Below are 14,894 nucleotides of genomic sequence, written 5' to 3' on the forward strand. Positions count from 1 at the left end.
TTATTTTAGTACCTTTTGTCCAAGGTCTCCTTGTTCTCCCTGTGAGCAGAAATTCAAAAGCCAGAAGGAAAACAGAGATAAGTCACGTTGTAGAATACAGACAGAAGCAAGATGGAGAATGAGGCAGCTCATGGACCAGGTACAGTTGAGTGTTAAGCATTCTGCAACTGACTACGATAATATACACATACACACACACACACACACACCCCAATTCGCTATCTTTAAAATACACAACGTCAACATGCAACCTGAAAACTGTTACTGCTTCATTTAGTGAAAAGCAGAAGCCCATTAATGATAGTGATTAGTGGGCAGCACGGTGGCACAGTGGTTAGTATAGCTGCCTCACAGCGCCAGAGACCCAGGTTCAATCCCCACCTCAGGTAACTGTCTGTGTGGAGTTTGCACATTCTCCCCGTGTCTGCGTGGGTTTTCTCCGGGTGCTCCGGTTTCCTCCCAAATGTGCAGGTTAGGTGAATTGGCCATGCTAAATTGCCCGTAGTGTTAGGTGAAGGGGTAAACGTAGGGGAATGGGTCTGGGTGGGTTGCTCTTCAGAGGGTCGGTGTGGATTTGTTGGGCCGAAGGGCCTACTTCCACACTATAAGTAATGTAAAATCATAACCAAGATTATTGCACCCTCTATGAGATTTTATTTTCTGTTAAAAAGAATGCATTAATGCTTCCCAATAATGGTGAGTAATTAATTGTTAGTATTTTGGTGCGCTGAACCACCAGGGAGCCTTGACCATGCCTCCTCTCTTTACCTTTCGGCCTACAGTTCCAGGCAGTCCTGCTGGACCAGGAAGTCCCAGTTCACCAACCTCTCCCTGAGGGACAGAAGACAGAAATAAAAAGAGAGAAAATTGAGGAAGATAACTGGAGAGCACATCACAGTGAAGGGGCAGATGGACAGAGTGGAACCTGTGAAAGAAAAGGGCACAAAGAAATCCAGAAAGAAAATGACTGAGGCGTGAGTGAATAAAGATCTTTAAAATTCAAATTCCATCTGTGCGGAAGAGTAGAAGTAGAAACCATCAGTAGAAGATGATCACTAATAATCCAATAGGGTTTCAGCAGAGATTTCTTTATTCAGAGGGTGGTGACAATGGGGAACTTGATAGCACAGGAAACTCACAGGCAAATGCAAAGGAAAATTGGACAAGCACAAGAGAGAGAATGGAATTGAACAAAATAGGATTCAATGAAGACTATTTAGAGGAGCACAGACAAATTTGGGCTGAATGAACAGAAGAACAGGAGTAGGCCATCTAGCCCTACGAGCCTGCTCCGCCGTTCAATAAGATCATGGCTGATCATTTGGTGCACTCAGTTGCACCAACTTGCCCACTCACCATAATCCTTAATTCCTTTACTGTTCAAAAATCTTTCTATCTTTGCCTTAAAATCATTGTCAATGAGGTAGCCTCAACTGCTTCACCGGGCAGTGTGTTCCATAGATTCACAAACCTTTGGGTGATGATGCATCACAGCGCCAGAGACCCGGGTTCATTTCCCGCCTCAGGCGACTGATTGTGTGGAGTTTGCACGTTCTCCTCGTGTCTGCGTGGGTTTCCTCCGGGTGCTCCGGTTTCCTCCCACAGTCCAAAGATGTGCAGGTCAGGTGAATTGGCCATGCTAAATTGCCCGTAGTGTTAGGTAAGGGGTAAATGTAGGGGTATGGGTGGGTTGCGCTTCGGCGGGGCGGTGTGGACTTGTTGGGCTGAAGGGCCTGTTTCCACACTGTAAGTAATCTAATCTAATCTAAAAAAAAAAGACGTTCCTCCTCAACTCAGCCCTAAATCTGCTCCCCCTCAATTTGCAGCTATGTCCCCTAGTTCTAGTTTCACTTGCCAGTGGAAACAACCTCCCTGCTTCGATCCTATCTATTCCCTTCAGAATTTTATATGTTTCTGTAAGATCCCCCTCATTCTTCTAAACTGGAGTGAGGACAGTTCCAGTCTACTCAATCCCTCCTGATAAGGCAATCTTCTCAATGCCGGAATCAACCTAGTGACCCTCCTCTGCACCCCGCCCAGTGCCAATACATCCTTTCTTGAGGAAGGAGATCAAAACTATACACAGTACTGTAGATGTGGTCTCACCTTGGAATGGCATGATTCTGTGCTGTAAATTCTGTCTGATTCTCTCTAATTCCAATAATTCTAAACAAGAGAAAAGCTGCTACATCTGACATTTCTGATTTCTGACACTATTATGATCCAACTGTTCCCATTTCTTTTCTGCTGAAGTTATAATTATTGAAAGGAATTACCAGATACGTAGAAAGTATGTTTCTAGAAAGGGGCATGATCAAAGTAAAATTATAAATCTATTAATTCCAAAAGGACAGGCTGCTCCTGGATGTGAACACGTCCAAATAACTTGTCTTTTGTTTTTAGCAATGTAAGCACCATAGTAAAATAGCGTTTTTGAAAAAAATAATAGGATTAGAAAGTCACAGAGCATTTTGCAAAGAACATGTCACACTATTGCAGACGCAGAATGGAAAGTGAAAAGGTAAAAAGGGCACTGCTATATCTGTTTTCTTCAGTGATAATCCCATTGCAAATTAAACAAATTAGCTCCACACTGACTGGATTTCATGCTTGGCATATGAATGTTACTAATTTCACAAATGTTCCTAACAGATAACACAGAGCTCTGTCAGGCTACAGATATGCCACAGATCCCAGTTTGAAAAAAGACAATGGTGTTACTCCCACTTGGAAATATTAAGTATTATACTACTTTGTGTGTGTCGCACAGAAATGGGCCATTTCGATCAGAACTCCATTCCGCCTGCAGCTCATTCATCAGCATATCTCTCTGCTCCTTTATCCCTCTTTGGTTAACCGACTTCTACTTCCTTTCCATTTACTGGGGAAGGAGTATTCCCCAGACACGGGTGTTATGTGAACCTCAACCATTCCATTTAATTGGCACTCAAAGACATCCTCACAAATATTCAACTTACATTGTAAACATTCCAACAAGCTTTGGGAAAAAATGTGAAGTAGATCACTGGACAGCATTTACTTCTTAGAATAATCTCCCCTTTTAAACCCAAGTCTATTTTTCCTCTTAGCAATAAGCCAATGAAATTATATCTGTAAAGGTTTAATTGAGAAATGAACACTTGAAGATGTTAGATACATAAAAGAGTAGGCTTCCAAGTTGGATACTTGACAAGGAGTAAGATAGATGCCCAAATTGATTGACTGTGGCAGGGTATATATAAACATTTCTTTTTTCAATTGAGAGGTCAGATATTCATCACCATAGAGTTGCTCTCCAATGTATTAAGAACTGGTTTACAGATGATTTCTTTAGGAACATGACATGATCATTTATACCAGCAAGTGGTCAATGACACAATATACATTCACTTATAGGTGTGACATCACACATCGAATTTCATCAGTCCAAATATTCACTGAAATTCCTGGCTGGAGATCGGTTTCTACCCTGTAACTTGGGTGGAACTCAAGATCTGTCAGGGACCCTGCTTCTTTTAGACCTGACGGTTAGATTCTTGTGGGCAGCAATGTAAAGGGATGCCCCACCTAAAAATGGCTGAGCATATGAGTGGGGGAGAGAAAAGGGAAGAGCTATTGGGATTCCTGACAAAAATACTTCCTTCAAAGCCCTTAAAGGGCTTCAAACAAAACTCATCTTCTGAAGGCCTGAAATTTGAGGTGGAAAGAGCTATCAATCAAATATTTACATGAGCGTGGAACTACAGTAGGCCATTTAGCTGCATGAGGTGAAAGTGGGTATTGTGGATGCTGGAGATTAGAATCAAGATTGGAGTAGTGCTGGAAAAGCACAGAATGTCAGGCGCATCCGAGGAGCAGGAAAATCGACGTTTCAGGTAAAAGCCCTTCATCAGGAATGAGGAAGCCCTGATGAAGGCCTTTTGCCTGAAACATCAATTTTGTTGCTCCTCGGATGCTGCCTGACCTGCTGTGCTTTTCCAGCACTACTCTAATCTTGACATTTAGCTCCATGAGCCTACTCCACCATTCAATAAGATCATGCCTGATTGGGCAGTAATCTCAAACTCAGACTCCTGCCGAAATAGTGTGTCAACCCCTTGTTTAACAGGTATTTATCCACCTTTAAAAATATCTGAGGACTCTACCTTCACCACCTTTCTGGGAACAGAGTTTCAAAAGCTCATGATCTGAGAGAGAAAAGTAAAACTTCTCTGCAGCTTCGTTTTAAATGGACAACCCCTGATTTTTCAACAGTGACCCCTCGTTCTAGGTTCGTCCCTAGGAGGATACAGTGTTTCCCGATCTACCCTCGTAAAACATCTCAGGATTTTTAAAATATTTCAGTCAAGTCACCTGTATCCTGGAGGTATCCATTATCTTTGCTTTGGGCAGAATGTTACGTTGACCAGGAGGTGGGTTTGCTGGCTTGATAAATTCTCTGGGTGCTTTCCCACCAGCTCCCTGCAAACCACTGCGCTCCCCCCCACCGCGACCAGACTGAGTTTCACTGACCATCAGTAACCTGTTCCCATTCTTTACCAACTGAGGCCCTTCAGTGTTCAACCGATACCCCCTACACATTTGAGCCCTGCCCCTAAACTCCCCTGCCAAACAACGTCCTCCTGGGTCCTTCCCTTGAACACCCCACCCTAGACATTTCTACCCTCCCCCTTACCCATCATGCAGCTTCTGATTTTGGTACTTGAGGACTGGGTGCAGTACTGTTGGTGGCCACCACTATCAGTAGCACTGCTGAGAACAAAGATCAGAGGCTCATCAGCTCCTGGAGGCAGGTTGGGGTTGGTGGGGTGGAGTGGGGTTGGTGGGGTGGGGTGGGGTGGGGTGTGGTATGGTGTGGTGTGGTGTGGTGCGGTGCAGGAGATTTGGGCAAAGCCTCAGCCTGAGTCAATGAAGACCCCTCTGAATATTAACTGGCAGTGGACTGAGAGCCAGTTTCACAGCAACTTCTTTGGCATTGGGCCACAGGGAATATTTCCTCTTTCAGAGCCTGGGCAGGTACTGAGCAGCCTCCATTCCACTTGATAAAGCTATTTCAGACCAGTCAGGTTCCACTGACAAACCCCTACTAGCACCAATGGTCCCAGGGATGAAGGGCTTTTTATGTGAGAAGCAGTTAATGACTCTGAGCTTGTACTCAGTGAAGTTTAGAAGAATGAGGGGGATCTGACTGAAACCTACAGAATACTGAGAGGCCTATATAGAATGGACATGATGAAGATGTTTCCATGAGTAGGAGAAGCTAGAATGCGAGGGCATAGGGTCAGACTGAAGGGAAGATCTTTTAGAACAGAGATAAGGAGAAACTTCTTCAGCCAGAGAATGGTGAATCTACGGAATTCACTGTTACAGAAGACTGTGGAGGCCAGGTCATTGAGTATATTTAACACTGAGATAGATAGGTTCTTGATTAGTAAGGGGATCAAGGGTTATGGGGAGAAGGCAGGAGAATGCGGTTAAAAACTTCTCAGCCATGATCTGACTTGATGGGCCAAATGGCCTAATTTCTGCTCCTATGTCTTGCGGTCTTTTATGGGAATGGTGTAAATGTGTTTGAAATAGTTGATGGCATTGCGTACCTTGCACCATTTGAGGGATGACCTTCAGTTGTCATTGTTGAGCTGATGGGACAGGAGCTCATTGCAGAATTTACACAGACGATTGTAACAGGTTCACACTGGGAGCCAGCTGATCTGGGAACAAGAGCTGAATGGTGGGTCAGACACTTGGCAATTCAATCAGCAACCTGGTGTCTCAGGCTCTGAGGAAGTTCCAGCACAGGAGCAGGTTTACTTATTTTTTTGAGGGATTAAACCCCATTACAGTTGACCTTGACCCACACAGCCTCCATCCTTCCTGATGAGTTTGTTTACTGAATTCTAAAATTCAGAACTGGTTACCCAAAGGTTAGATTTAGTACACAGCTGCCAGAATCAAGTCTTAATAAAGTAACAAATACAAACAAGTTTAACAATCTGATGTGAGGCAGAGACACTCCGTGTGGGAGGAAGCTATGGTCCTCCCTCCCTTTCTGTCCCTCCTCCAGCCTCCCTCTCTATGTAGACTGTATACAGATTGTACGCTTTATGTTTCTCAATGCCAACTTCATCAGAAGTCACATGACACCAGGTTATAGTCCAACAGGTTATTGAAATCGCAGACGTTCAGAACTCTGCTCCTTCATCAGGTGATCTGATAAAGGGGCAGCACTATGATTTCAAATAAACCTGTCGGACTATAACCTGGTGTCATGGGATTTCTGACTTTGTCCATCCCAGTCCAACACCAGCACCCCCACATCATAAATCCTTCATAAGGTAGGTTCCAAAGGTTGATCAAATTCTGGGATGTTTGTACCCTCTTACAATAAATAGTTCTATTATTCCATAAGGAATGAAAGATACCCCAGTGTGTCTAACATTCCCAGGTTTCTGCCTTGTGCAGTGATTGTATTTCAGACACTATACTATGAATAAGTGCTATGTATCTCAGTTAAGAACAAACAGCTCCCCCCACCCCCCCACCCCCACCCCACACCACCTTCAGCAACACTCCCAGTGTTTCGGGATATTATGGGCCAATTAAACAGAAGGGCACAAATTTAATGACATGTCCGATTCTTAAATTTTAGAGCCTTATAAAAGGTGAAAAGCCTGATCCATAACATGGCTTATCTTGAACTCAAAATTCACACAAATTCCAGGAAGAAATAAACACCTCAGGTAAAGCAATGAAAGTCAACTGAGTCACTGCTGAGTCGAATGACAGAAACAATTCTTAACGTTGAGGTTAAACACATTATTAAGCATGATTATAGTTAGATTGCTTTACAGTTCTGTTCAGAATAAACAATAATAAAATAATTCTGCAATTCAATGTGAAATAGCCAACACATTTTAAGTGGTTTACTCATAGTCTGGGAATAGCACACTCTGATATAATCAGCAACATTCCCAGACAGACTGTGTTCTCGGTCTAAATCTCTGCAGACCGAACTAGATGCTGTACTGACTTTGAACTTTTAAAAATTTCTCCATTTTAAAAATACAAATTTCCTTTAAGACGACTGAACGTACCTTCTGAGTAATCAAACTGCCCCCTTCAAAACACTTCTCCAGAAATCAATATGACCATTATGAATGGCCAATAACTTAGTCCACTTATTTACAAGCGAGGTTTTGCCATGATAATTAGTAAACATCATATTTTAACAGGATTCACATTACACTGAAGCACCTTGACAATGTGTTCTGTGCTGTAGCTTTATCTATTTCCTTTCTTTACCAAACACATGATCACCATCAAACACTATAAATTAATTATCTGTAACTGCTGGTGTTATCTGGTATTTATTTTGCCAATCCCATTGTACTCTGCCTGGGTAGTTGATAGGGAACATTGACTCATGGAGCTGCCTCTCGTCAGTCTCAAGATGATAGATCCTTCCGACCATCCTCTGCAGAAAGGACAGGACCCTTGGGACTCTGTAAAAAGGGATTGCCAACAGCTGGAAGAGTGTTTATCTAACCTTTCTTCCTGGGAGCCCTGGCATTCCTGGTTTGCCCTGCAGTCCTGTTATTCCTGGTTCTCCCTGAAACAGGAAAAGAAGTACATTTGTTTCACTATTTAGCTGAAACGCGCTTTTTAAATATTACAAATGAGCAAAGTTTGTGATCTTACAGATTAAACAATACTGATGTAACTTTCTTGTAGATTAGTAAACTGGGTTAGCAGAGGTCAATAAAAAGTTCCTTTTACTACATAAACAAGCTCTAGTGTTAAAATTGACTGTCACACAGCTTCCTGGCAAAGCTTTTTAAAGTTCACACTGTTCCAGTTCCCGAATTGATTGGCTTTGTTCAATCCCCTATCTCGGCTCGTTTATTGATGCTGTCTGCTTAAGATTACAACTCTGAAACCCTGAGGGAGGCACTGGCAAGGGCACCAACATGAGAAATGCATCACAACTGTTTGACAGCTTGTGGTCATCTCCCTCCCAATAGTATAACATTTCAAATTACTGAAAATGATTTGTTTTGTTCCATCACAGAGAGCCCTGCTTTCAAATGCCTGTTTCCTGAGGTTCGAAGTCCTTGCCATTAACGACTCTCCTTCTTGAAGTTATAATGTGGAGGTGCTGGTGTTGGACTGGGGTGGACAAGTCAGAAGTCACATGACACCATGTTATAGTCTAACAGGTTTACTTGAAATCACAAGCTTTCGGAAGACCGCTCAGTGACCTGACAAGAAGCAGTGTTCTGAAAGCTTGTGATTTCAAATAAACCTGTTGGACTATAACCTAGAGTTGTGTGACTTCTGACTTCTTTATGTTGTCTTCAAAGCATACCTGTTTGACAAAACCTGTCCAAATATCTCATCAGTTGGATTTTTCTGGTTACACACTTGCCAAGCACGTTCTGCTGTGTCAATGGTGCTACAATAATGCACACTGTTGTTGTTGAACTAGGTACATCTTTTCACCTGACTTCTCAGAGGCTGGAAAACTAGTCTGAAATATTTGGAATAATGTTCTGCCCTTTCAAAGATACATTGTTAATCACATCAAGCTCACATTGTTAACCAGTCTTCCTCAAACCAAATTTAATCAAATTGTACTTTTCCAAATCTTGTTCACTTTCTAAAATATACCAAATTTATTGGATTGTATTCAACTCATATTCTGAACTGTATTCAAACCAAATCAAATTCTCAATTAAAATTATACAAATTAATGGATAAAGGCTCAAATGAGAAAAAAAACAAAATCATACAATCATGATGCACAGGTGGGTTGACAGTCAGAATCTTCTTTCCAGAGTTGAAATGTCTAATACTGGGGGGGGGGTGGGGGGGTGGGGGGGCATGCATTTATGGTGAGAGGGGAAAGTTCAAAGGAGGTGTGAGGAGCACGTTTTTATACAGAGGGTGGTAGGAGTGTGGAACACACTTCCAGGGATGTTGGTGGGGGCAGATACCATACGGGCATTTAAGGGAATTTTAGCTAAGCACTTGAATATGTAAGGAATGGAGGGATATGGACCATGAGGAGAAAGTGAGGTCTGCAGATGCTGGAGATCAGAGCTGAAAATGTGTTGCTGGAACAGCGCAGCAGGTCAGGCAGCATCCAGGGAACAGGAGAATCGACATTTCGGGCATAAGCCCTTCTTCCTGAAGAATCATTCCTGAAGAAGGGCTTATGCCCGAAACGTCGATTCTCCTGTTCCCTGGATGCTGCCTGACCTGCTGCGCTGTTCCAGCAACACATTTTCAGCTCTCAATTAAATAGAATAGACAAGTGTCTAAAGTGTGCAACAAGGTAGACAGTGTCAAGACTGCCAGATCACCAACAAACATGGGGAACTTTCAACTGCAGCATGTCTCTGTTTTATTTAAAGAGAGGAGACACAACCAAAAGACAACTGAGGATATATACACAATGGCTGTTTGGAGAGGAACCTTGGGATGTCACACCCGAAGGTGTCAAGGAAGCTTCAAAGGGAGAAATGTAAACTGAACTGCAATAAACTCACTTTTGTAAACTCAAGATAGCCAAGCTAAATTGACTCAGTTTAAAATGTTTTGTACTAAGAGAAAGGTATTCACAAGGGAAAGCATCATTTTATTAGGTTAACTTTATTATGACCAACTGAAGGACTGGGTAAGCAGACAATTCATCCTCCATGGGACATGGACATTTAAATGTCAGCATTTATTGTATGTCCCTTGTTGCCCTTGAGAAGGTGGGGGTGAGCTGCCTTCTTGGACTACTGCAGTCCCTGTGCTGTAGGTAGACCCACAATGCCCTTAGGGAGGGAATTCCAGGATTTTCACCCAGCGACAGTGAAGGAACACGATATATTTCCCAAGTCAGGATGGTCAGTGGCTGGGAGGGCAACTTGCAGGGTGTGGTATTCCCATGTAGCTGCTGCTCTAGTCATTCTAGATGGAAGACGTGGATTTGAAAGGTGCTGTCTGAGGATCCTCAGTGAATTTCTGTATTTTTGATTATTTACTGTTTCTCATTTCTAAGTGTTTATAGTTTGCATTGTCATAAGTATTCGTAAATTGTTGTTTACTTGGTTAGAATGTCTGATCTTGTCATTGATATCCTTGCTGTTGTTTCAGAACTGCCATGCTGAGTTTCTTACACTGTAACAGTGACTGTATTTCAAAATCACTCCATTGGCTGTGAGGTACTTAAGGTCTTGAGGTCATTAAAGGCCCAAGTCTTTAAAACCCAGAGAACAGCATTTCCTGGCTCAACTTTGAGAATTGAGCAAGTCAAATCAGGAAGTCAGTGGTCTAGAGTCTGCTGTGGTACTGTCTAGAATTGCATCTTTCATATTGTGCGTATGTTTTATATATTCGATAAGGGAATGCTAAAATCCATTAAACAAAATTCATTAGGTTGATGATTACAATGATTTGAACACTAATTTTCTTGTAAACACCCCCAGGATTGTCAGCTCTATTATAGAATGGGAGGGATGGAGAGCTCTTATAGTGCTGTGGCAGTACCTCTTCCTTTGAGCTAAGGGATCCAGGTTGAAAACCCACTTAACCCAGAGGTGTGTAATTACATCCATGAACAGACTGGGTCTGTTGGAAAACAGGGTCAGAGCAAATTACTGCAGATTCTGGAATCTGAACTGAAAACAAAAAATGCTGGAGATCTCATCGGGTCAGGTACCATCCGTGGAGAAAGCAAGCTAATGTTTCCAGTCTGGATGACTCTTCATTAGAGCCAATCAGCACATTTAAAAGTGACTTGTGCTTTGCTATTTGCAGAACTTACTTATTAACATCCGTATTGTTTTGGGCTTGGGCCACATGTGTTGACCCAACATGTTGTCTCCTTTAGTAAATACTCATTGCATGTGCCAAAGAGGAAAGAGCTTTCTCAAAAGACCAAAACACCAGGGAAACCTGAACTATGCAACATGTTTCAAAAGGAAAACTGACATGGCTTTCAACATTTGTGAATGAAAATTTCCTCCTGCATTTACTATGACTGTACAGCACAGAAACAAAGCATTCAGTCCGATTGATTCGATATCTGCATTTGAAATTTGGAAAACGCTCGCTGGAATGGTCTCAACCCAGGTGCGTGAGGGAATCGTTCTGGTTTGTATTTAGATTTTGGAGCCGTAGCAATCATAACAGCAGGATGAAGAGCGATCTGTAGAAACAACTTAGTGCAAAAGCATTGGCTCAAGGTTAGAAGCTGCTATTTTAATGGACAGCAGACGCCCTCCTGTTCTGTTTCTGAACTAAAGCCACATGGTAAAGGAAGTGCTAAAAATAGCTCCTCATTTTATAGATCTACTTAGAGCTCAACATTTAAATTTACAGATCAAGTCACAGGTACTAAAACTAGCCTTGTCAATTACCTTCAGTCCTGGCACGCCAGGTGGACCCTGAGAAATTAAAAGGAAAATTATAAGATTCGGGTTCTGCTGCTTGGACACTATCCATAAGGAGACAAAAACAGAAATTGCTGGAAACACTCAGCAGGTCTGGCAGCATGTGTGGAGAAAAATCAGAGTTAACACTTCCAGCCTGGAATGACTTCTTCTGAAGCCATGCAAAGCCAGTATTTGTTGAAGAGGACGACCAAGCTAACCTTCCCTGTGTCTCAGCCAGCATTCAGCCTTCAATCATTGTCACCCAGGCAGAATAGTGACCCCTCCTCAGAATAAAGTTCTGAGGAAACATTACCGGACCTGAAACATTAACTTTGATTTCGCATCACAGATGCTGCCAGACCTGCTGAGCTTTTTCAGCAACTTCTGTTTTTGTTTGAGAATAATGGGGCTGTTTGCCTCATTTTTAGCTTGTGCAACCTGGCTATTCCATTCTGCTACACCAGCAGGCCATACTCCAGCGCAGGAGAATGGATAAGTTACAGATACCCTTTATGATGAATTAGAACTGGGTTAAAATCAACTATACAGCATTTCATTCTTTTTATTAAAAAAAGCTGAAAGTCTCAAGGTCAAATTCCTACCATCTGTCTGTGTGCCTCATCAAGACAGTGTCAATGTTAAACCACCAATATTGGTAAATAATAAACCAGATTTAAAATCAACCAAGGTGACAGAGTGAAAAACCAACAGATTACAGCACCCTTTTAGTCACAGAAAAGCTTTTAAAACTATGTTGTAGCTAACAGCTTGCGACTGGAGAATCATTCACTTTTCCACAGTGTCCTTGGAATATTGGTGCTCTATGCATTTATACAGTTTAGGTTTTACTGTATAAATGGAAACAAAGCAACTTTTGTGGGTCTTTGCTTTTCATCAGCATAGTGAGAATGTGATTGCTGAAAGATCAATGGTAGGTTAAGGAAAGGTTTTGAACTGGGGTGAAATATTTGAACAGCTCGAAACGCCAATTGGAAGCTGTGAGCTCAAGGCTCTTGAGGTTTTGCATTCCTCTGTGTTTAGATTAGATTACTTACTTACTTACAGTGTGGAAACTGGCCCTTCGGCCCAACAAGTCCACACCAACCCTCTGAAGAGCAACCCACCCCGACCCATTCCCCTACATTTACCCCTTCACCTAACATTATGGGCAATTTAACATGGCCAATTCACCTGACCTGCACATCTTTTGGACTGTTGGAGGAAACCGGAGCACCCAAAGGAAACCCCGCAGACGGGGAGAATGTGCAAACTCCACACAGACAGTTGCCTGAGGCGGGAATTGAACCCAGGTCTCTGGCGCTGTGAGGCAGCAGTGCTAACCACTGTGCCACCGTGCCAAGAGGGGGTTTCGATGGTGCAGCCCAGGGCATCGCCTCTACATCAGTCATCATTCACGTCCGATGCACTGCACCCACCTCAGTTAGAAAATGCTAAAACCAGGCATCAACTGAGCTGACTGCACTACCAATCAGCTCAGGGCTGCCCAGGCAGGTTAGATTTTTTTTTAGATTAGATTCCCTATAGTGTGGAAACAGGCCCTTTGGCTCAACTAGTCCACACCGACCCTCCGAAGAATAACCCACCCAGACCCACTACCCTCTGACTAATGCATCTATCGCTATGTTGCAATTTAGCATGGCCAATTCACCTGACCCGCACATCTTTGGATTGTGGGAGGAAACCAGAGGAAACCCACGCAGACATGGGGAGAATGTGCAAACTCCACACAGACAGTCGCCCGAGGTTGGAATCGAACCTGGGACCGTGGTGCTATGAGGCAGCAGTGCTAACCACTGAGCCACCATGCCGCCCATCTGTGGCTCATTTTGGCAAATCCCATAATGGAAATGCCTGAGAAGATTAAACAAAAAGTGAAGATAGTAAAAGGTCTGCAGCATAAAACCATGCACATTTGGCCAGCTAGAAATTTCAATTACTTACTGGCATTCCATCCCTTCCAGGTTTTCCAGGATCTCCGGGTTTCCCCTGGAAATAAAGAACTCAGTTATTATTTTATCACTGACCAGGAAGACAAAAACTGACTAAACCCAGTCACTTGGGCAATTATTATTTCCCACATGAGCTGTCACACCTTTCCACAATTTCTCTTCTCGCTCATGCTGTTGCTCTACAGGACCACTTTGGAATACTGTGTGCAATTCTGGTCTGAAACTTGAAAAGGTTCAAAAATGATTTACAAGGATGTTGCCATGGTTGGAGGGTTTGAGCTATAGGGAAAAGCTGAATAGGCTGGGGCTGTTTTCACTGGAGCATCGGAGGCTGAGGGGTGACCTCATAAAAGGTTTATAAAAATCATGAGGGACATGGATAGCGTGCATAGCCAGTTTTTTTTTACAGGGGAGGGGAGTCCAAAACTAGATGACATAGGTTTAAGGTGAGAGGGGAAAGATTTAAAGAGGACCTAAGGGGCAACTTATTCATGCACAGGGTGGTGCATGTATGGAATGAGCTGCCAGAGGAAGTGGTGGAGGCTGGTACAATTATAACATTTAAAAGGCATCTGGATGGGTATATGAATAGGAGGTGATCAAGATTAAAGCCTTTTCCAGCAATTGTCCACTTTCGCACACAGTGTATCCTTTACTAACACACAATGAGTCTCTGCTAAGCCCCACTCTAAAACCATTCCACAGCTGCTTTTTGGCTGGTGGCCTCTTTAGAAGTTGAGGCCAAAACAGTGAATGTTTTCAAGGAGTTAGACATAATTCTTGGAGGCTAAAGGGAATGGAGAGAAAAGGGACTAAGTTGGATGATCACCAATGAGCATACTGAATGATGGTGCAGCCTCAAAAGGCCGAATGACCTACTCCTGCTCCTATTTTCTATGTTTCAATGCTTCAGCTGTGTCTGCCTCAGAATGAGCAGGTCCTCCCAATGTGACTGGAATGGGCACTATTGGAATTCATCCTATGTGTCTATCTTTTCCCATCAGTCTACCCCTCTCCACTCTCCCATCCTCCCACTCTCCAGTTCCCATTCAGGCATGACTAATTGTGTTAGTGTACAACAATTTGCATTCATGCAGCACCTTCAATACAGTAACATAATACCCCAGGATGCTAAATAGGAACATTATCATAATTTGACACTGAGTCACATAAGGAGACATTAGTAGAGATGAGAGAGTTGGTCCAGGAGATAGAGTTAAAGCAATATTTTAAAGCAGAAAGGGAGAGCGAGAGAGAGAGATGCACACATAGAAAGGTCTAGTAAAGGAATTCCTGGGTTTAAAATCTCAGCAGCTGAAAGCACATTGGACACTAGGGAAGCGATTATATGCACTCTGAAACCATCATTAGATAATCCATTATATGGAAGCGGTTTTGAAACCATTTGAGCTGGAGTTCTGGTTAGCTCTTTATGATGTCACTGGCATCATTTACAAGGGTTTTTAAACATCTTAATTGCAGACACTCAGTAGGAAAAAAC

The 14,894-nt window shown here is 42.8% G+C and overlaps 1 protein-coding gene across 16 annotated transcripts in view; it reads right to left on the reverse strand.

Moving 5' to 3' along the window:
- Window positions 1-14,894, reverse strand: part of col13a1 (collagen, type XIII, alpha 1) — a 121,135-nt gene that overhangs the window by 65,959 nt on the left and 40,282 nt on the right. For 13 of the 16 annotated variants that reach the window (XM_087982502.1, XM_087982504.1, XM_087982510.1 and 10 more), the window contains 5 exons: window positions 13,386-13,430; window positions 11,409-11,435; window positions 7,547-7,609; window positions 769-831; window positions 13-39 (listed from right to left, as the gene is read on the reverse strand). In XM_087982502.1, coding sequence (XP_087838628.1) covers window positions 13-39; window positions 769-831; window positions 7,547-7,609; window positions 11,409-11,435; window positions 13,386-13,430 — 225 coding nt within the window. The remainder of the gene's footprint in view (window positions 1-12; window positions 40-768; window positions 832-7,546; window positions 7,610-11,408; window positions 11,436-13,385; window positions 13,431-14,894) is intronic. The other 3 variants (XM_087982503.1, XM_087982515.1, XM_087982516.1) reach the window with 3 other exon arrangements.

Source organism: Chiloscyllium plagiosum, unplaced genomic scaffold, assembly GCF_037043375.1.
Source record: "Chiloscyllium plagiosum isolate Xiang-an unplaced genomic scaffold, Cpla_swu_hap1 HiC_scaffold_43, whole genome shotgun sequence".
Classification (NCBI taxonomy): Eukaryota; Metazoa; Chordata; class Chondrichthyes; order Orectolobiformes; family Hemiscylliidae; genus Chiloscyllium; species Chiloscyllium plagiosum.